The 22,212-nt window shown below is 49.5% G+C and overlaps 1 protein-coding gene and 1 non-coding gene across 8 annotated transcripts in view; one reads left to right on the plus strand and one right to left on the minus strand.

The window, feature by feature from the left end:
• The window catches only part of KCNE2 (potassium voltage-gated channel subfamily E regulatory subunit 2), a 170,630-nt gene that overhangs the window by 133,147 nt on the left and 15,271 nt on the right, over positions 1 to 22,212 (plus strand). For 4 of the 7 annotated variants that reach the window (XM_047876524.1, XM_047876521.1, XM_047876522.1 and 1 more), the window contains one exon: positions 5,305 to 5,418. In XM_047876524.1, coding sequence (XP_047732480.1) covers positions 5,308 to 5,418 — 111 coding nt within the window. In that variant the 5' untranslated portion in view covers positions 5,305 to 5,307. Of the gene's footprint in view, positions 1 to 5,304; positions 5,419 to 12,492; positions 12,620 to 14,716; positions 14,805 to 22,212 lie in introns of all 7 variants that reach the window. The other 3 variants (XM_047876525.1, XM_047876520.1, XM_047876526.1) reach the window with 3 other exon arrangements.
• Positions 5,222 to 5,326, minus strand: LOC125175855 (U6 spliceosomal RNA). The gene has a single exon (XR_007156022.1). It is a non-coding gene; the product is annotated as a U6 spliceosomal RNA (small nuclear RNA).

The following is a 22,212-nucleotide window of genomic DNA, read 5'->3' on the forward strand; positions in this document are numbered from 1 at the left end:
TCAGAGGAAATACACTGACTGTGCAAGATGGCAGCCAGGTTGGTTAATACAGAGCAGACGGCTGATTCGGGAACCGGCCCACCATGGACACCCCCAGCAGTAGGGAAACAGGATCTCCCAGCAGGGAAAGACATCCGAGATGACAAGCTTGTTCAGGGACCAAGATGATCCTCAAGGCGGGAACTACACCTTCCAGGATTATTGTGGACAACTAGCAATAAAAACATTCGTCAAACCTCTGCCAAAGGAAGTCCTTAAACACAAATTCTTAAACACCAGGCTGTTGCTACAGCTGGATTCTCAGCAGAGCCTAGTCCTTCCTTTATTAAATTGGCATCATTACCCTTGTTGCCTGACTTCGAATGCTCGCTCAGATGAGCCGGAGATTTGCGAGGTCGTATCTGCATGATCACACGGGAGACCGGGGGCAATTATGTGGATAATTCAAGCAAGAGCCTGGCTTTGCTTAAGTTCCATAATCACCTGAAAAGCCTGTTTTTCAGAGTATCTCCAACGGCACATTCAGACAAAAACAATTTTGTTTTCTGGATGACTGCCTCAGTCTTTTGGCCCTGTGACTTTAGCCCCAGTGGAAAAGTGATATTCATCATGCTCTGGTCCTGAGCCTGTGGAATCAATAAACAAGGCGTCGCGATCGGGACCAGTAACTGGTCCAACTGTGCACAGCAGAAAAAAAAAAGGGGGGGGGGACCTCCAGAGCTGTCCACTCTCCTTTAGCACAGCCCCTCTACCCTGCTCCCCGCTCTGTGGACAGAATTCAGGCAAGGCCTAGCAAGCCAGCCTGGGGCCGGGCCCTGCCCCTCCCTCATTGCTTTTCTGGAGTAATGGTCATCACTGCAGAGATTAAGTCTTCCTTGGGCCTCATTTAAATAGCACAGGAACCTCCTCCGCACACATCAAACTAATGAAAAGCTTGAGTCAGTGTTGGCGCGAGGCGATCGGCTACTTTGTGCACACAAATAGCTTGGTGGCTATTATTTGCGCTGTTAGCATGGTCAGGACAGGTGGGTGATATGATTTGGAGGATATAAGGAAGTACCCATGCACCAAGGTGCCTGGAAATCTACAGTTAGAGACGTATTTCTTTAGCTCTTCCAGTGTTCTCTACGGTTAAGAGCTTCCTACTAGGGGTGCTTGGCTGGCTCAGCTGGTTAAACATCTGACTTCAGCTCAGGTCATGATCTCACGGTTCTTGAGTCCAAGCCCCGCATCAGGCTCACCACTGTCAGCGAAAGGTCTGCCTCGGGTCCTCTGCCCCCTCTTCTCCCTGCCCCTCCCCCACTCATGCACACATGTGCTCGCTGTCTCTCTGTCTCAAAAATAAACATGAAAACAATTTTTTAGGGCCACCTGGCTGGCTCAGTCCAACTTGGGCTCAGGTCATGATCTCACGATTTGTGTGGTTTGAGCCCCGCCTCGGGCTCCGTGCTGACTTCTCCAAGCCTGAAGCCTGCTTTGGACTCTGTGTCTCCCTCTCTCTCTGCTCCTCCCCTGTTTACATTCGCGCGCACGCGCGCGCGCTCAAAAATAAAAATAAACAGTAAAAAAATTTTTTTTAGATTTTTAACAAGAGCTTCCTTCTAAAATATTATCTCTAAGAGGAGGGATGTGTCCTTAGGACCGCTAGTGCAAATAACGACAGCAAATGATTATTCAGTGTTCAGACTATGCTGTTTCATCTTCACAGTCTCCCTGTGAGGGAGGTGCTGTTGTCATTCCGCATTTTACAGATGTGGAGTCCAAGGCGCAGAGAGGTCCAGTAATTTGTCCCAAACCACACAGCGAGTAAGTGGAGGAGCCAGGATTGAAACTGGGCAGCCCACTGGAAGTCTACGGCATAACTGCTCCTCTTTTCTGCATCTTGGGGACAAAATTGGGTTCCCCTTCCGTGGTGGCAACTCAGCAGGCAAAGTGCATGCAGCTGAGCTGGTCTGGAGAGGGTGGAGAAAGTACGGATGGAACAGAATCCAGGACGGAGAGTAAGGGGCCAGGGGCCGCAGCCGCCAATGTCAAGGTCCTCCCCAGACTGCTGGGCTCCCTGGAGGAAGACAGCCCTTCTGGTCCAGGGTTGCCTTGGGTTGAGGAGTCTTGCTTTGCCCCAGGGCCATGCAGTTGAGTGGACACACAATAGCAAGAGGGAGACAGATACAGATGTGAGGCAGGACATGCTCAGCGGAGTCAAACTCCTTGTGACTGAGTTCTGGCTCCTACTACTTTTTAAAAGAGTGATCCCTGGGCATGCAGCTTTCCTAAGTCCAAGTGGAAGGAAGAGACGTCAGATATGGAGAGAAGTAGTTGCCAAAGACGGACAGCCATGGCTGGCATAAATGGAGACAACTCTCTTTTCACGAGCACAGCTGTCTCTACAATCCTGAGGCTGAGGTTATCCGTCAGTAGTGAGGAGAGTGTCTTGTAAAAGCTGAAAAACATTAATTAGACAGGATACGGTACATTTACCTCTGCTGTTACAGTTGTTTGTCCTGCCCATCTCATTTAGACAAAGAGATCTAAACTAGCTCCGCGGTGAGCTAACTTTTCAAGGCCAAAGTGTTTATAGAAAGATTGGTCCAAAAGCCACGCAGAGCATCTGTGGCTCTCGGACACTGAGGGCTAAGAGGGTCTTTTGAGTTAGAGAAATTAAGCTAGAGAAGTGGTATGTGGCCAGGATCCGAGCCAATGTTGGTTGGGAGAACTTTGGGGGAGATTCTAATTTATCAGGTTGGAAGTTGCATTTCAGAGGTGGTCAAAGTCCAGTATTTTCAAAGACAAGCAAGCTAAATGTAGATCAATGGCCAGGACTGTTGGGGAAGGATGTAACCCATCATTACATGTGGTCACAGTGTCCCCGGAAACCCTCCTACCTAACAGAAGTCTCAGTGTATAAGCCTTGCTACTCCAGCATATCACACAGCACAGGTATGAGAGAAGACAGAATTCCCAATAGTTAAAAAATAGTATTTCTTTGGGGAAAGGAAACAGATTGTATCAGGGCAAAATCACACCTGACTAATTTCCTAGAGTTTGACCTAAAAGTGAATAGCTTTGTGGATACAATTCGTATAGACCTTCAACACAACTTTGTCTTGCCAATGGTTACTATGGAATACTGACTTTCTGTGAAATTGGTGAGGATGTAAATTACAGTCATGAAGAAGGGATTGGTTTCAGGGTGACAAACACCAGGAATTGGGCCCCCTGGAAATGGACAACATGGTGGCTCAGAGGAGGAGATCCCCAGGCTTGCCAACAACACGAAATCCTTTTGTGCCTAAATCATCAAAGCGATAGAGAGAGATTTCAGGAATGACGGAGAGTAAGGGGCCAGGGGCCCATAAGTAACATACAAGCACCGATTAGTCCCTCAATAACAATTTGAACATTCATAATTATTTAGCGAGCGCCTGTCTCCGACCCCTGCTCCCCATGCCTTGTCACCTGCAATCTGAACCCTTGCAAGAGTCCTACAAGACAGATATTTCTATTTATAGAATGAGAAAGGAAAGCTTGGAGACAGCTCCAGGGTCTTTGTCTTCTGACAGGGTATTAAATTGCTAGGGCTCCATACAAAATACTATAGACCGGCTGGCTTAAAACTTCAGAAATTTATTGCACACAGTTCTGGAGGCTAGAAGTCCAAGATCAAGGTGCCCGCAGGGCTGGTTTCCTCGGAGACCTCTCTCCTTGGCTTGGAGACAGACGGGCATCTTCTCGCTGTGTCCCCACGTGGTCTCCCTTGGTGCACGTGCACCCTTGGTGTCTCTTGGGTGTGTCCAAATTTCCTCTTCTTACAAGGAAACCAGTCAGATAGGATCAGGGCCCACCCGAAAGGCCCCATTTTAGCTTTATCACCTCTTTAAAGGCCCCATCTCCAAATACATCCTGAGATACTGGGGGTTGGGGTTCTAATACACGAATTCGGGAGGGACACAATGTAGCCCAAAGCAGACAGCAACTAGGGTGAACTATGGGGAACCATGGGATTGGAGAGTGGAAGATATATTTTCATTAATGGCAGACCGTGGAGGGCGGGGTGTGGGGGGGGGTGGTCAGAGGGTGAGGGATAGCTCCCCAAAATAAGCTGTGAGGAGAGAGAGCACCTCTCCTCCCCTCCTTCCTACACGCCCTCCCTTCCATCTCACGTGGAGCCTGGAGTCTCTTCCACAGGTCAAAAACACCACGTTGCTGTATTCATTTTCTTCACCCTAGGGTCTAAAAGACAGAGTTGTAATAAGAGACCCGGCCACCCCCACCCCACCGCAGGGCCAAATCAGAGCGCTGGACAGCTGCTCCAAACACAACATCATTCCATAGCACATAGTTGAGGTGGGGTGTGTGGAACGGGGCTAAAGTTACTTGAATTCTTTTCGAGGCTGACATCTTTGCAACCCGAGGCACAAAAAGCCCTCTCTCTGCATTCAATTTGTAGCAAAGTAAACAATTTGTAGCAAGTAAACAGGGTGCTCATTGTGTTGGTGTTCTGCGGCCTGAGCTCCAAAGAGGCCTTTTGTTTTAAAGGATATTTTAAAATTCTTCATTAGCTGTAAAAAGTTATTTTAAAAACCTTTTCCCAGACACCCCCATACCTCTCCTAAGGAAAAAAAAAAAAATCAAAAAACAAAAAACAACCCACCTACATTTATGAATAACAGGGAATGGTCCTCTGTGGCCCTGACTTCTAGTCCGGTCAAGTCCACGGGGTTTGTGGGGCGCTTTGAGGTGCAGGCGGGCTGTGAGGGAAGAGGAGGAGGCGTGATGACAGGGACAGCGTCCGCGGGAACAGTCGAGCTCCTGCCGTGTCCGATATTGCTTGGGAATGATTTGGAGGAGGACGCAGGGTGGTGGTGGCTTTGCACAAACCCAGGGGGCGTCGTTCGCCCTGGCAAAGCTGAGTCATTTGTCTCACCTGCAGGGTGACTGGAACCCTGCAGGGGAGTAAAATCGAGGTACACCGGGGCCCAGCCCGAGTACTATCACACCGTCAGTACGATCCCAAGTGCCCCCACGGGTACCGTGAGAGTGACCCCTTGTGGCCAGTCCCCCAGGCCCGGTGGACCCCGTGCTCAGCCTTTCCGGAGGTGGCGACAGGCTGCTCCACAGGGGCGCTGCAGCACCTCCTATCGGGTCCCCCCATCTCCATAAACAGGCCTCACTACCTCACAAGAAGCTTCCAGCGGCCCACGGCCCGTGGGCCAGTCCAGATCGAAGGGAGATCCAAGTCACCTAAGTCATGTCCCGCCTTGCACAGGGGCCATGCTAATCTTCCCTGTGCTTTTCCAATTTCAGTATATGTGTCGCCAAAGGGAGCAGTCGTGTCCCTCCTTGTGGAGACAAGGGAACCGAGACCGAGAGAGAGAGGCCAGTGTCCAAGGCCCCACAGGAAGTGAAGGGAAGAGCTGGGTGAGTGTCCCTCCCTCCTCCCTCCGCCAAAGCTTCCTCACTGTGACCCCTGCCTTCTCTGCTGTCAGCTAATTCCTCAGTTTCCACGGTGAGAACAGGGACCCTCTGTCCAAAGGCATTCGCTCCCATTACAATATAAATAGGTTAATACCCTGTTTCAGACCCATTCTTAGGAGCAGATTTGGCAGGTGAGAAGGTGAGACCCTAAGCTGTTCTGGGTGGTGTGCCCCTCCCCCTGCCAGGAAGACAGGCAAGAAGCAGGGGGAGGGCAGAGAGGGGCCCAAGACAAGTTTGCACACTACACAATATTGCCTCCATCTGGCCTCGCTTGGATGGTCTGAATGATTTTGATATTATCCAGAAGACTGAGGATGCTGACCAAAGACTTCTCCAGATGCTCAGAAGTTGTACTTCCAAGCATAATTCTTGGCTCTCCGAGAACCACAAGTAATTGATGGCACCCCCCGCCTTTTCCACATCCTATTCTTTCCAGCTCCCGAACAGATAGATTTTCTTGTTTGTAGACTCATTCATTCCAGGCTTTGCGGTAATCTCAGAGTTGACAAACGCAAAGGCAGTGTGGTCGCATTCATCTGCGGTCACCTGGTCCTCATTAGGGCCATCGGAGGAGGCCAGGGACTGGTTTTGTGATTAGCGATTCCTCCTCCACGCGGGCCTGAGAGCTCTCAGCAGCCTTTTGTTGTTTGCATGGAGGCCTTGGAGAGCTCTGCCAGGCTCGGCTCAACATTTTCCACATGACTGATGGCATTCAAAGCTTTGCAATCCCAACAGGCAAATTTCTCGACTGGCTTTGTTTCTCGTTGGTTCAGGTTGGAATAAGAAGGCTCTTTCTGCCAGGAATGTCAGTGTGTGGTTGAGAAGTTGGCATTTTTCTATAAGGAGGCAGGGAAGCCAGTTGGTAAGTGCCTGGGTGCCCGGGTGCCCGGGTGCCTCGTGCCAACAGTCAGAAAGGTTATTTCAGTATTTCTCGTTCTTAGTGGGGCAGAGATGGCGTGTCCTAGGGACACGGTGGGCCCACAGAGGGGGTCTTCCTGGGGGGGCTCATGCCGTCGTGAGCCAAGCTGTCGCAAAGCTCTGCTTCGTGTGTTTTCCTAAGGCCACGAGGGGGCTGGGTTTGGGGCGGGGTGGAGGGCGCTCTGGATTTGTCTTCCATTTCTGCAGCTGTGAGAATGGCTTGGCCTCTGCCAAAGCCTTTTGTTCCATTTTTCTCTTGCTTCATCGGGACATTTCCGGAACCAAATATATTCAACTAGTCCTCAGCTTCAGGAGGTAATTGAATATCCAAATGCTGATCCTTCCATTGTCCAATGACCAGAACCAGCTGAAACACCCAATTTTGCAAAGCATTAAGCTCCAGTCTTTTCCCTCATTATCTCTTCCAATTATCACGTCTTCACATCTTTTTCTTATTGAGGTGCGTGAGGCCCACATGAATTCTGAGAATTCTTCTATTAAATTCCATTCTTCGGGCATACAAATCTCTTCCTCTTAGGGTGTTTTGTCCCACTGTACTTTGACATGGATTCCAAAGTCTGCATCCCACCGAAGACAGACTATTGTAATTATTATTTTGAAACGGACACATTTCTCAGCTCTTGGATCTGGGCCTGAAGATAAACACGGGTACTCAGGGGCCTTGAAACCCACACTCTCAGCGTGCTGATCCTTGTAGGCCTGTTAGATCAGTGCCAGACTAAACATAAAGCTGGCGCTCCCTCCCCAGGCCAACACTTTGGGGCTTTTGTCAACTGGGCAGGAGTGCAAATCCTTGAAGATTCTCTCCATGGAAAGCTTATTTCTTTATGTCCTTTGGCTCGGACCTTGGCTGGGGTTGGCCACGTGGCCTTGAGCTGCCCTGGGATGCCTTGACATGTCCTCATTTGGGCCTCTGGGGTCTTTGCCCTAACTAACTAAGATGCATATCTCAGGGGGCGGGAAGGAGGGGTGACCGTGCTCTTGTTTCTTGGCCTCTGGAATTGAGAAGAAGCTTTGGGGTAAGGAAGGGTCCCAAGCTCCAGGCCGTGCCCAGTTCCTGACCCGACAGGTGGAAGGGGAATCAGAGAGGTAGGTTGTGGAGGGGTGATGGCAAACAAGCGGGGAGTGTGAGTTTATTGCCTTGTGCTAAAGGTGCATCTGATGTTACTCGGAGTCACTGAGCACCTGGGAAGCTGCACCCCTTTACCTAGTCTGGTACCTCCAGAGAGGCAAACGCATTAGCTCCGCAGACACACTGGTGATTGGAAACCCGACTGTGTCCGATATGGTGATATTCCTGCCTCACTGAGTATCATTTACAACCCTCCTGAGCTGCCCCTGGCAGATCCTGGCAGTGCGGGTCAGTGCCCTGGGTGGTGGCCCTCCACGGTCCTTCTGATAGAGACTACCTCTCTAGTCCTCCCCGATGCTCCTCCTGCTGACTTCCCTTAAAGTTCCTATATCCCCATCTCACTCTCCTGACCAGAGAAGACGTGGGGAGAACCTTCCTCTTCAGGGAGTCTCCTCTCTTGGGTTCTTAATCTCCTCTCTTGTCCCCCCTGGGTGACAACTGCTTCCTGGTGGCCTGTCTCTGGGGACTGTTTTCCATTGCCTTTCGAATATAGAATGTGTTCCTGAAATCAGGGAATCCCAACACACATTGTGACTGGGATGATGTGGAAGGCAGGTGCAAGGAGAAAGGAAAGGAGCTGGGATGGTTGGGGGAAGGCCAAGTCACCCATCTTGTCTCAGAAGAACCTCGGCGAGGTTCCATGCCATCCTGAGGTTGTCATGGAAACCACAGGGCTATAGAGTCAGACCACCTTCCTTTGACAGGTCGGGGGGGTGGCGGTCCCAGTCAGGCTGATGGGGGAAATGTGCATGATGTTTTGTGATGTCACCATTCACCCAGACGATCAGCCAAGAGCAAAGGCCCAGAGGCCTCACCTTACGCTCCAAGCATAGGAACCATGCTCATTCACCTTTGCATGTCAGTGTCAAGCACAGTTTCAGGCTCAAAGTAAAGACCCAAGAAGTGCTTGATGGTCTGAAGGAGCTCGAGCTGCCCAGGACCCAGATGTGAGAGGCCGAACCAGAGAAACGGGACAATTAGGCACTGGGTCCAGGGGCATGCCTGTCTTTAGACATTGGGTCAAGAGGGCCCCTAGAAAAATGAGAATCACTAGAATCCCATTCATATATTTTTCTTTGTCAATTTTGAAATAGGGAGTACTCATATTTATTAGTGAAACACCGTGAAGATGTAGCAAGAAACAGCTCTACCTCCCTTCGTAACCCTTCCTCCTCTCTCATCTTGGTAAGCAGTTTTCTTTGCTCTTGGAATTCTAAGATTTCACCAAGTTACATCTAGGTGTGTGTCTTTACAAAAAAAAAAATAATAATAATAACCCTGTCTGGGACTTGGCCCTTTCCATCTACAGCCTTAAATCTTGTATCAGACCATGGAGATTTTCTTCCGTTATTTGCTTAAATATTACTTCTCCTCCATCTGTTCTTCTCTTTCCCCCTCCATCTCTCCTTCTGACGCTCCTATTCTCTGAACGTCCTATCTCCTGTTTTGTCCCTCTAAATCCCTTGCTATTTCCTCCTGTTTTCCAAATCTTTGTGTTTTCATATTACGAGCTCCTTCTTCCACTCGGTCCCGTGGACCTTGAGCTCACTGAGAAGCAGTGATTGTCCTCCTTCCAGTTATTTCCCACGTTTTAAAAATAAAACATAGGGGCCCCTGGGTGGCTCAGTCAGTTGTGTGTCTGACTTTGGCTCGGGTCATGATCTCGCAGTTCGTGAGTTCGAGCTCCGTGTTGGGCTCTGTGCTGACAGCTCAGAGCCTGGAGCCTGCTTCAGATTCTCTGTTTCCCTCTCTCTCTCTGCCCTTCCTCTGCTTTCTCTCTCTCTCTCTCTCTCTCTCTCTCTCTCTCTCTCTCTCAAAAACAAAATAATTTTCTTTTAGTTCCAGGAAGTCCTTTTCTTAGACTCTGTGTCCTCTTGAGAATTCTCACTACCTATTCATTCAAACCCCTTTGGTCTGTCCTGCTCCAGCAGGCACCTCTTGGGCTGAAGGCTGCATCTTTCTCCCCCTTATCCCAGATCCATAAGTGTTCCTGATTTTGTAGTCTACCAGCAGGCAGATCAAGGTGAACACATTCCTCAAGCAGTGGCAAAACCAGCAGGCAATGGAAGATTCAGCAGTTTCTGCTCTCAGGAGTCAGCAGTAAACCAACTGGTCAACCACTTCTCTGTAGATCTGAGCAGGTGTCCTCTCTTTGAGCTCCTGGGATCAAGTTCCCATCTTATTTTTTTTTTTAATTTTTTTTAACGTTTATTTATTTTTGAGACAGGGAGAGACAGAGCATGAACGGGGGAGGGTCAGAGAGAGAGGGAGACACAGAATCCGAAACAGGCTCCAGGCTCTGAGCTGTCAGCACAGAGCCCGACGCGGGGCTCGAACTCACGGACCGTGAGATCATGACCTGAGCCGAAGTCGGACGCTCAACTGACTGAGCCACCCAGGCGCCCCTCAAGTTCCCATCTTAAAGAAGATGGAGGGTTGGCAATTATGAGCACAGGTGGGAGAATTAGCTTCAAAGAGGAGGGAAATATTCCTTCTTCTGACCTACAAGACTGGCAGAGAAAGAATATGAGTATAGACCCTATACCTTTGTCATTTTGTGGGCACTAAGTTATGGGAGTTCATGGTCAATGATGGAGATGGGCTTGGGTAGCCATTTGAATGCTTCCTCTGATTCAAAAAGAAATAGCCCCTGAGCTATTGCCTTCAACCTCCCAAGGCGTCTATTTGTCATGGTCAAGTCAGGCAGTTTGTGGCTTGAGTATCCCTTCCATGTCTTACACTGTTAGGCGCTCTGAGGAGTGAAAGAGAGTCAGAAGGTAGAGTTCCCACCCCAACATGCTTCCCTGTCCTTCAAGGACCTATTTGGTTGCCATGTTCTGATGGACCACCAGGTCTTTGGGTCTTCAGGAGGAGATTCCCAAGGGGGCAGCTCTTCTACACAAACTTGGTGGTGCAGGGTGGCTCGGCAGGAAGGCACGAGGCTATAGCTTTCCTGAGCAGTCCTTGGTTTCCCTGTCGGTGGTGAAGATAAGACTCAGGAGGAGCCCAGTTCTGGTTGGGGTAAGGTGGGATCCCTGAGAGGAAGGCCCAGGGGAAGTCACAGCCAGACCTCAAAGGGGAGTCCATGTCACCAGGAGCGGGTACCTCTGATGGAGCCAAGAAGACTGACCACATGACCACAGTCTTTGGCTGCCATTTCCAGTCTGCTGAGGCTCAGCCAGCAGACAAGGGATATGGCCCAGGCGTCCCGAGGAGGCAGAAGTCACCACACCAAGAATGCTGAGATGTCCCCTCTGCCTTGAGGTTGTAAAACCGCCACCACATCATACTCTCAGAGGCCATGACCACCTTGGGGTCAGGAAAGAGAAATCATGGAGACTTAGAACTTGGGTTTACTTATTTATTTTCTAAAAAGACGGAGCATAAGTGGGAGGACTTTTTAGGTTTAGGATCTAGATAATAAAGCAGATGAGATTAGAGATTAAGTTTTTCCCTTAACTGGCAGGCAGTGAAGATGAAAAGGAAGACAAATAAGTTTTAGACAACATAATGGAACTGGTCTTATTCCCCACACATCCAGGTTATATAGGGAATTTGGAAACACACACACACACACACACACACACACACACACGCTCACACACTTTCATGTCTTGTGATTCTTTTTTTCTGACCCCATTGGTTAGAAGATGACCTAAAATTTGTAGGAGAAACCATAAAAAGACAAACAACCCCACTAAAAAAATGAGTAAAGGACTTGGATAGACATTTCTCCAAAGAAGATCTACAAATGGCCACAAAGCTCATGAAAAGATGCTCAATATCATTAGTTACCAGAGAAATGAAAATCAAACCCACAATGAGAAACCATTTCACACCCACTAGGATGGCCAGATCTTTAAGAAAGGGAAAATAGCAAGTGTTGTTTAGACTATGGGCAAACTAGAACCCACATACACTGCTGATGGGAGAGCCACTGTGGAAACCAGTGTGTGATTTCCCAATACATTAAACATAGAATTGCCATCTGACCCAACCCATTCTGCTTCTGGGTGTATGCCCCCAAAACTGCAAACAGGGTTTCAAACAAACACTTGATCACAAGTACTCATAGCATTTTTCACAATATTTTTCACAACATTTTTCACAATAGCCAAAATTTGAAAGAACCCAAATGCTCATCAAGAGATGACTAGATCAACAAAATATGGTCTATCCATACCATGGGATGTTCTTTAACCATAAAAAGGAATGAAGTAGTGATACGTGTTACAACATGGATGAACCTGGAAAACAATGCTAAGTGGAAGAAACCAGACAGACAACCACATATTGTATGATTCTGTTTATTTGAAGTGTCCAGAATTGGCAAATCCATTGACCCAGCAAGCAGATTAGTGGTTGTTAGAGGCCGTTAGGGAGGGAGAAAAGCAGAGGGGCTGCTCAGTGGGTACAGGGCTTCCATTTGGGGTTATGGAAAGTTCTGGAACTGGATCATGGTGATGATTGCACATTATAAAGATACTTAATGCCACTGAATTGACAACACTTCAAAATAGTAAAATTTGTGTTATGTGTATTTTACCACAACTTTTAAAGATCCTTAGGAGAGGGGCATCTGGATGGCTCCGTCAGTTAAGCCTCCCAACTTTGGCTCAAGTCATGATCTCACGGTTTGTACGCTTGAGCCCCGCATCGGGCTTTGCGCTGACAATGTGGAGCCTGCCTGGGATTCTCTCTCTCTCTCCCTCTCTCTCCGCCCCTCCCCCATTGTTCTCTCTCTCTCTCTCTCTCTCTCTCTCAAAAATAAATAAATAAACTTAAAATGAGATCCATAAGATGAAATATCTTGGCTGGAATATTTACCCCATGTTAATAAAGCTTGTATCCTTTGGATGCTTGCTGCATGTTAGGGTTTTGTGTGGGCCCTCTCGTTGGGTCCTCATAGCAATCCTAGGAGCTGGTGTCATTATTCCCATTTGCAGGGGAAGGACACAAGCTTACAGAGCTAAAGTGACTGACCAAATCCCAAGGAACGTGACTCAGGATCCCAGCGGTGAGGTGAGAAAGAGCGAGGGGCTGCGAAGTTCTCCGATCTCCTGAGGGCATCGGGTAAGAGTTCGGGACGCACACCAACTTGCGATAGTAGAGGAAGATGCTCCCCATATCATCGGGCTGAGGCGCGGGAGGCACTGTCGTAATCACTTAAAGGTTTGGTCTCTGACGAATGGCAAAACAGGGATGGGAAGGGGCATCTAGGAGGAGACACCTTCCCAAAGCCTGTTGGAAGGAAGCCCAAAGTCACAAGGGACAATCGTCCATGAAGGAGGAACTGGTGTTCCCTGGATTGTGACTTAGGGGCCTCCTCCAGGGAGAATGTGGGCCCGACTCGAGAGATGCCACTTTTTCAGGGTTTCCCCAGCCCTGGAGGCTGGAGTCCTCTCTCACCAGTGCTGCACATCAGTTCCTACAAAAAAGGGCCCAAGAAGGCCTGCTGAAAAAGAGCAGTGGGGTGACACATGGTGGGCGGGGGGGGGGGGGGGGGCACCGTGCATGAGCAGCTGTCTCCTAAAGGCCTTTAGGATGGCGGCCAGCTCTGTCCCTGCTACAAACTGGTGGCAAAAAGTCCAGTCGAAGGACAAGCTTCAAGTGTGGGTGTGATGAGCAGAAAGGGTGTGCTCTTGGCATTGGCTACCCCACCGCTGGGCCGCCGTGCCTGGGTCCCCAGTGAAATCCCATAAGGTGCTCCCCTCCCCGAGGATCACTGGTCAGAGCCAGCTCTTTGGAGAGCAGTGATAAGGATTCTCTGTTTGGGCAGTAATTGGCATCAAAGCCACAGTCTGTCATAGGACATCGCTTGACTCCTGTCCTTGCGAAAAAAACTTTCTGATGAGATTATCGCTTGGGCTTCTTCTGAGTTACTAAAATAGAAGTGGCAAATACTTTCAATCTCTCATGCCAACTCCTATTAATTGTAATGGCTTCCCGGGGTGAAGTGTGGAGAAGGATTCTGAGCTCACGTCTAAGACTCAGGAGAAAAGATAACCACTCTTGATTAGTGATGTCTGCAACGGGCAGATAACAGGTACCGGAGTGGAGGTGGCTGGTTCCTATACTGTGGGCATCGCTGCTCTTGAATGATGACGGCTCGGCCGTGGGCTGGGATGAACACCCTCGCTGTCATCGGTATTCACGGAAAGAAGTCCAAGGGCATTCATGCCCTAGAAAATCTCTGGAGGTGATGATCACTCTCTTCCATCCTGGGGGTGGAAAATAAACCTTCCGGAAAGACTCCTTTCTTCTCCATTATTTTGCGCTCCCGAGAAGGGCAGCGGGTCAAGGGCTATTTCCTCCGCTTCCCCCAAGGAGCGAACCGATTGTTGGCCGGAGGGGCCTCTTTCTCCAAGGCTGTTCTGGAACTCTTATTTGCCCAGGGCAGCTGCAGCCACACAGTTTGTTTCTCGTCATGGAAAGCTGAAGCTTCTCAGAGCCCAAGCTAAATACTGGCTGCGGCAGAACATCCAGTTTTTTTCATGAGCCCCCGGTGAATTGAAACCCAGAAGCCAGAGGCACACCTGCCAATTATTACAGTTAATTTCGTGCAGGCTTGACTCAGGAACCAAGACAGAGAGTTCTGTTTGCTGCTGGGGGTGCGCAGGGCGGGCGGCAGCGGCCGTGGCCATGGGCTGTGAATACCCCCTGTGTGTGCCCAAGCTGGTCCTGGCAGCCACGGTGGCCTCCCTCGCACCGGGAGTCTGGCATCCAAGTGGGACTTCAGTGGGGCCTCCTCCCCTTGACTCTGCATCTGCGATCAGAGATGGTAACTGTCAAGCACTTTTCTTCCTCCTGCTGTATACCCCAGCCACCCACCTTCCCCTTAAGAACTCAGCGAAGAACACTTCTGTTTATTTTTTTCCGACGAGAAGGAGAAAGAGACACTCAGCTTGAAACCGTGGGGCTTTTCTGTTGCCTTTTCTCCCCTGACGCGTTGCCTCCTGAGATCCTGTCGATTTGGCCAGAAAACAGTCACCCTTTGTGCCCTAGAAGCTCCTTGGGTGGTGGGCCACCGGTCAAGTTCTAGCTTGGTCTTGCCTGCCTCGGGGGGGGGGGGGGGGCTTGATTCTGACTGCTCAAGGCTCTCCTAAGTTTCCCCAGGCCTCCTTTGTCTGATCAACTGATTCCTCCGTTCATTGGTTCATTGGTTTCTAGTGAGGCAGGTAACTGGGCTGGGCGTTGGGAAGACCGTGGAGAAGAAGCCAGACTCACGGTTCTCCAGGCTCGAGCGAGAAAGTAGACGGTAAGTTATAATTACACAGTAATTGAGGACTGTCATAGTAATGCTGGGAGGGGATACACAGGGAGCTGTGGCCAGAGTCCTAGGGATAGAATCAAGCGCTGTTCCTCAAGAGGGGGGTGAGTGCACGTAAGACATTATATATAGCAGCACCTGGTGTGTGGTGCAAACATATAAGAAAGGGACTTAATCTAGACTGGGGGAAGGTGCCATCAAGGACATGGTCCCCAACTTCCTTGGCATCTGAGGGGAGACCAGAAGGGCGAGTGGGATGAGTCAGAGGGTGGATCTAGGCAAGCGGGACCGCAGGTCTCAGGAGAAGAAAGAGCGTGTGAAGGGCGCCGGGCTCCTTCCAAAGCTGAGAAGACTAGAGAGGCTGGAGCAGGAAGAGCCGCGGGGAGCCCGGCTCGGGTGACCACATGCAGCCCGGAAGCCACGTGGATGGAAGCCTCCTTCTTTGGGGCTCAGGGAGTCCGTGGGGGTGATTAGCAGCAGGCGTGGCACCCCCATTCCTGCTCTCGTCCCATGGCCCTGGATGTTGTCTTCCTGTTCCTCAGAAAGACCAGTCATTGGCCAACTTGATGGCCCACGTTGGACACTATGCTGGGGCCAAGGCTGGTGTAAAGATGGTGATAAGCGGCGGGTGGACCCAGCCGTGGGTGACCTCAGTGTCCAGCCGTCACCTCTTCCAGCTAGGCAGGGGCCCCGGGGGCATGTCTGGAGGGGAAATTTGCATTGCTTCCAGAAGAACAAGCCTGCCAGTCGTAAAGAGTGTGTGTGTGGGGGGGGGGGGGGGCAGAGCGGCGAAGGGCATGGTCCGCGGAGGGAATGTTTCACCGAGCTGCACATCCACTGACCCTACAACATTCCGGCCTCTTTAGTGACCCGGGCACTGGAACCGCATGTCGGCATGAAACCTCTCCTGGTGGTGCAGGAGCGGGGGCTTCATTCCAAACATTGTGCTGGGAAAAGACATAGCCGGGAGGGGACAGGGTTGGGCTGGTCCCTCTCGGATGAAAACCTCCATCCTCTGTGACGGACAGCGACAAAGGATGCTGGGTCATGACTTCTCTGGCTCTCCCATGCAACTTAGATGTGCCCTCCCGGGGAGATTTCTCCGCCAGAAAACTGATCTACTAAACCTTATACCTGCCGGGGTCCAAGGGGCCCCTGTGCCCCGTGCTCCCCTCTGGCCTTGGCTGCAGCAAATGTCGCCTCACTGTGGCCCAGCTCCCCGAGCCACCTTAATCACACGGTATAAGCATCTATTTTAGTTACATAAACAGAGTTGTCTACATTTGGATCCCGGGGCTGGCTGCAGGAATTTGTAAACAGCATGCTGTACGCGTCTCGAAGCAACTTGCCAGGACGCACTCTTTCCCACTGCCTGTTGTCCAGTTTTCCCTTTTATAGAGAGTCTGGCTGGGAAAGAGAGACAGAACTTATTTGGGAATAGAGGACAATCTCTCCGGCAAATTCCTTTCTCCCACTCTTTCAACCACTACCTCCTTTTCTGAAATTTTGAGGTCTGGTGCAAAATTAAGACTGCTCTTGAGTTCTGGGTTCCTCCTCAATGCTAGCTTCTCAAAAATAGAAATCTAAACTCCACGGAAAACAAACTTGGGGAGAGTTGACTCCCAGAAGGGTAACCAGGAATTTTGAATTCGAGGCGGGTTCTAAAAACTACTAGATACTGCTGTCCCTATCATAGCCAAGACCCCGTATGACATCGTGATGTCCCTCTTCAGCTCCAAGCAGGGGCTCGTAAGGTTCCAAACTAATGACATTCTTGGAACCGCAAAGAGGCAGTAGCCTCGAGGGGGAGAGGGGCATTCCTTTTTTTTTTTTTTTTTTTCAATTTTCATTTAATCACTATTAATGAAGCATCTATTTGGATTAGATGCTACATCCGGCACGGGGAGCCTTAGAAGGTACACGACACAAACCCTTGGCATCAAAACCCAGCAAAGGTGGAATTTCAGGACTCATTTTGATAGACCCGGGATGGCAGAGGGAGTTGAGGTTGACTTAGTATGCATCTGCCGAATGAATGAATGAGTGAGTGAATGAATGAATAATGGGTCTGTGCTGGAGAAGGAAGCCCTCTACAGTGACTGAAGTCAAATCTTCATCTGAAATCCAACGCAAGGTAACTTTTGCCCAAACTTAAAGCTAGGGTCACAAACTGTCCCGCCTTGCCTGGGATCGAGACGATTCCCAGGGTGCAGAATGCAAAAGAATTCCCAGACAAACTTGGTACAAGTTGGGCCGCTGGTTGTAACTTCAGAGAAAAGAGAACTAGGTGGTAACCACAACCACAGATCTGTTTTAACTTCATCTCCGCAGAGAACTGCAAAGCAAATTCATGGCTTCTTATCATTCAAAAGGCAGGAAGGGTCTGGAACAGTTACCTGCTTCTCAAGAACATCCATGTATGGAGAAGTTGAAGTTAGAGTACCCAGCAAGTTTCAACAGTTGACGTGCAGTGAAAAGGTTCTATACTCTACCTAGACGTCGCATTTCTTTGCTTTTTGCTGTCAAGGGCAACCCTTTTAGAAACGCGAGCAGATGTTAATATTTAATGATTTGATTTCTAAGAAAGCACGGGATGTCTGCTATTTAAAAAGAAAAAAAGAGTTTAATGTGCCAGTAATGCTATAGTTGAGCCGGAGGCATGCACCGTGACAGGATGGTTTGAGAAATCAGCGGAAAGCTTCTGTGAAAAGTCTGGCTGGTCCGCGCCGCGGGAAAAGCTCAGCGTTGGCGCCACCTGGTGTCCGCTTTGCGAGTTTTGGGTATAAAACCCCGGGAGAGGCACACTGCTCGGTTAATGCTCAGAAAATGACAGGAAGGGCCACTGTGGTCACCCCAAACAGTCTTGTATGTATGTTGTACCAGGCGCAGCTGTGTAAAACAACAACCTATACCTTGGTCCTTTATTCTAAAACCTTTGAGTCCGAGATCATGACTTTCCCAGCCATTGTTCCTTATCTGTCAGATGGGGCTCACTGTTACCAGCCTTGCAGATGGGGGTAAAGACCAGAGGCATGGGACACAGAGTGCCTCGCACACGGCCTGGCACACAGTACGTTCTCAATAAATGAATAGCTCAGCCAGCAGCAATGGGTGTCGACGTGATTGCTGGGCAGGAGGCCGGGTGAGCCTGGGAAAGTTGGCCATGCGCTGTGACTTCAGATTGTGTTTGAACTTTGGTGCTGTTAGCAATTTCCTGAGAGAAGACAATGCACTGAGTGCAGTGTGAGAATTGGACAATGCAGCTGGAGCGTGGTTTCTTCAATGGCAACAAAACACGAGGTCAAATTTCCCGGGCAAGACGTGCCCCCGAGGCTTGCATAAGGCTCTCAGGTCCTGCCCCACCTTTGACAAGTTTCCAGAGATGTCACAGAGCAGAGACAGCCCTGCCCGCCACTGGGAAACAGGGCAGGTAGTGACAAAAACGGAAGGATTGGACTAAGGGGGAAGGGATGGTCAGGTCCCTCCTCAGCATCTGGTTCCTTCCTGTGTGGAATCAATGGGCTGGACTGCATCATCTTTAAAGCCTCGTATAGCACGAATCTTCTAGAGTCCTAGGGGTTCCCACCCATGAATCCAAAACACAGAGGTTTGCTGGCTGGCGAGGAGACGGAGCAACTAGAATTTCCGCGCGTCGCAGGTCAGCACGTAAAACGGCACAGCCTCCCCGGAAACTAATTTGGCAGTTTCTTATCAAACTAAACACACATCTGCGATCTGACCCAGCAAGTGCACTCTCGAATGCTTACCCCAGAGAAATGAACATGTGACATTCACACCCAAATCTGTCTGTCAATGTTCATAACAGCTCTGTTCACAATTGCAAGAAACTGAAAACAACTCAAATACCCTTCAGAAGATGAGTGGTTGAACATCTGTTTACTGGAGTATTATTCAGCCGCTAGCACTGACATACACATGCACGGATCTCACGGCATCATGCTGAGTGGGCAAAGAGCCAGTCTCAAAAGGTTATAAACTGTATGGTCCCAGTGTAGAGCATTCTAGAAGTGACAGATTCATAAAGAAGGCAACCAGGGAATAGGGATAGGAGTAGGGGTGTGGGTAGGTGAGGAGTAGGGGTGTAGGGGGGTGAACGTAAAGGGAGGCATGTAAAAGTTAGTTCCTCGATGGTGATGGGGCAGTTCTCCCCCCTCATTGTGGTGCCGGTTCCATGAATCTATAGGTCAGGTGAAGTTGCATCAAATTATACACACGCACAGATGAGTCCAGGTAAAAACAGTGAAAATCTGAATTCAGTCTGTGGGCTAGATAACAACACCATATCAGTGTCAGTTTCCTGTTTTTGTTTTTGTTTTTGTTTTTATATTTATTTTTGAGAGAGAGAGAGAGAGAGAGTGCGCGGGCAGGGAAGGGGCAGAGAGAGGGAGAGAGAGAATCCCAGGCAGGCTCCGGGCTGTCGGCACAGAGACCAACGCGGGACCCCAGTTCACAAACCGTGAGATCGTCACCGGAGCCGAAGTCAGACGCTCAACCGACTGAGGCACCCAGGCGCCCCAGGTTTCCTGGTTTTGGTAATATATTATAGTCATGCACGATGTCACCACTGGAGGAAGCTGGGTGAAGGGTATGTGGGACTCAACATTTTTGCAACTTCCTCTTGAGTCTATCGTGATTTCGAAATAAAAATTAAAAAGAAATACATAGACTGGTTGCATGTAAGCGAGGAATCACTAAATTCCACTGCCGACACCATCATTACACTATGTGTTAACGAACTTGAATTTAAGTCAAATCAAATAAAAAAGAATGGTTGTATCCATCACCCTCTAAAATAAAAATCAAAAAAGAAATAAACCCAGAGCCTTGCTAAGGGCTCTTGGCAGTTAGGGCCCGCAGGGAAGAGGGCTCCTCCCACCCAGGCTGTTTTTATCAGCTGCGCACAACTGAACACCTTTGGACTTAGTGGCTTTATGAGTCACGTACGCTTGAATAGTGCTGTGGGGACACAGTGTGGCTGTTTTGAACACCGCAGCCTCTGGTTTAGATTTTGTTTCTCTAGCCCTAGCAGAGGGGAACCTATTATAAACACCCTGTCTATCAAGCTTCAAAGACCGTAAAATAGAAAGCAGTCGTCAGGGGGGCGCCCCGGTGGCTCAGTCGGTTAAGCGTCCGACCTCGGCTCAGGTCATGATCTCTCGGTCCAGGAGTTCGAGCCCCGCGCTGGGCTCTGTGCTGACGGCTCAGAGCCTGGAGCCTGTTTCGGATTCTGTGCCTCCTCTCTGTGCCTCGTTCATACTCTGTCTCTCTCTGTCTCAAGAATAAATAAAAACGTTTAAAAAAAAGTTAGAAAGAAAGAAAGTCATCAGGAATTCTCCAGAGCTGGACAGCAGGTGCCCCTGAGCCCTCCCTTTCCTGGATGCGTGGTAAAGCTGTGCTTTCTGCTTGAGGTTGCTAATCAGAAGCAGAAACTTCCATTTTTAATTTTATTCTGTCGTGGTAAGAACATTCTGCCTGAGATCTACCCTATCACTGATCTTTAAGTGCACAATACAGCATTGTTGACTCCAGGTACAATGTGAGACAGCAGATCCCTGGACATTTTTCATCTTGCTCGGCTGAAACTTCATGCCTGTCGGGTAGTAACTCCCCATTTCTACCTCCCTCCCGTGCCCGGCAACCACCTTTCCGCTCTCTGATCTTCTGAATTGACTCTTTTAGGCATTTCATAGAAGTGGAAACAGGCAGCGTTTGGTTTTTCTGTGACTGGCTTATTTCACTCAGCGTAACGTCCTCAAGCTTGATCCGTGTTGTCACGTAACACAGAATCTTTCTCTTCTTAAAGGGCTGGCCAATATTCCATTGTGTGTGTGTGTGTCGAGCACGTTTTCTTCATCCGTTTATCTCTTGATGGACTCACAGGCTGTTTGTGCATCTTGGCTATTTTAAACAGTGCTGCAATGAACGTGGGAAAGCAGGTCTCTCTCTGAGATCCTGATTTCAATCCTTTGGGATGAGTCTCCAGAACTGGGATTGCTGGATCATATGGCAGTTCTAGTTTTAAATTTTTAGAAGACCGTTACGTGTAACAACTGTACCAGGCTGCCTTTCCACCATCAGTGTGCAAGGGTTCCAGTCCCTCCACATCTTGGCCAACGTGTGTCTTTTGATGTTCTGATAGTGGCCATCCTGACAGGTCTGAGGCGAAGCAAGTTCTTGAAGCTACCACCCTTTGGAACCCACCAAAGCCCTGGGGATGGTTTTCCCCGACAGGCAAGGAATCGTGGGTTTGTTCTAAATGGGCAAGGAGACATTTCTTGGAAGAGACTTATTAAGGGAACAGTGCTTGGGTTTAACACATGTCCCCCACTGAGGCCGACCCTGAGTGTGTCAGGAGGGCAGGAGAGCTGGGAGTCTGTGGGGTGGTTGTTCCCAAGGGAGTGTCTCTTCTTGTTCGGCAGACTCTCCAGCCCCTGGCTTCTGTCTTGGAATTAGACACAGAAGCTCCAGGGAAAACGCACTCAACCCAGTGCCCACGTGAAGGGCTTGGGAATGAGGAGAGACGTTGCCAGTGACCCATCTGGAAAGAATTTTGTTGGGCGCACAAACAGGACCTGGGTTCTCAGCAAACATAGGCCTGATTCTTGGCAAAACCAAAAAGAAGACCCCTTCCTCTGTCTCTTTCTCCACATCGGTCTGTTTTCCCCTACAAGGGCCCACGGGCCTTCCACAGCTCCTGGGAGCGAAGCCCCCATGGCTGTCCCTCGAACTCCAGGCCTCCCCTCTCACCTTTCCATCCAGTTTTAATTCCCACAAACCCTCATGCTGAGGCTTCTTCTTTGCTTGGCTTCTCTTCCTCATTGAACATCATCTTTGTGTAGTAACTCTAGTATAATGGTATAAAGTGTCGTTCCACTCCAGATTAATGCCCTAGGTAAAAATGCCACGGGCGATTCTGGGGTGACATATAATTCTCATACGTTCCATGCTTCCTTCATTTCCCCTAAGAGAAATTGCAGACAATGCCCTGCCATTGGGCCCCTGACATCTGCCTCTGTGTCTTTGGCTCTGTGTGCTTTGCTGAAGTTCAATCCTGCCAAGGAAAGTAGAGCACGAAGAAGCTGAGGGGTCCTCTGGCTTTCCATTGCGAAGTAGGCCCCCTGTTTCTTGGTGGCCAGATTCTCACCCCCAGAAGCACAAAGCCAGCAAAGTTGGGGGGAGCACCTTGGGTGAAGGCGCCATCTGAAAAGGATACACTTTAACAAAGCCCAGTTTGCTCTTTCCAAAGAAGCATCTCAAAAGCATCCTGTCTCCTTCGTTGCTAAACAAAAGAAGCCCCAACACGTTTGGGAAGTGAAGTTCTTGGTGAAGCCATAAATGTTGGAAATGGTCAAGCTTGTGTTTGACTTAAAGAAGG

The sequence above is a fragment of the Prionailurus viverrinus genome, chromosome C2 (genome assembly GCF_022837055.1).
Source record: "Prionailurus viverrinus isolate Anna chromosome C2, UM_Priviv_1.0, whole genome shotgun sequence".
In the NCBI taxonomy this organism is placed as follows: domain Eukaryota; kingdom Metazoa; phylum Chordata; class Mammalia; order Carnivora; family Felidae; genus Prionailurus; species Prionailurus viverrinus.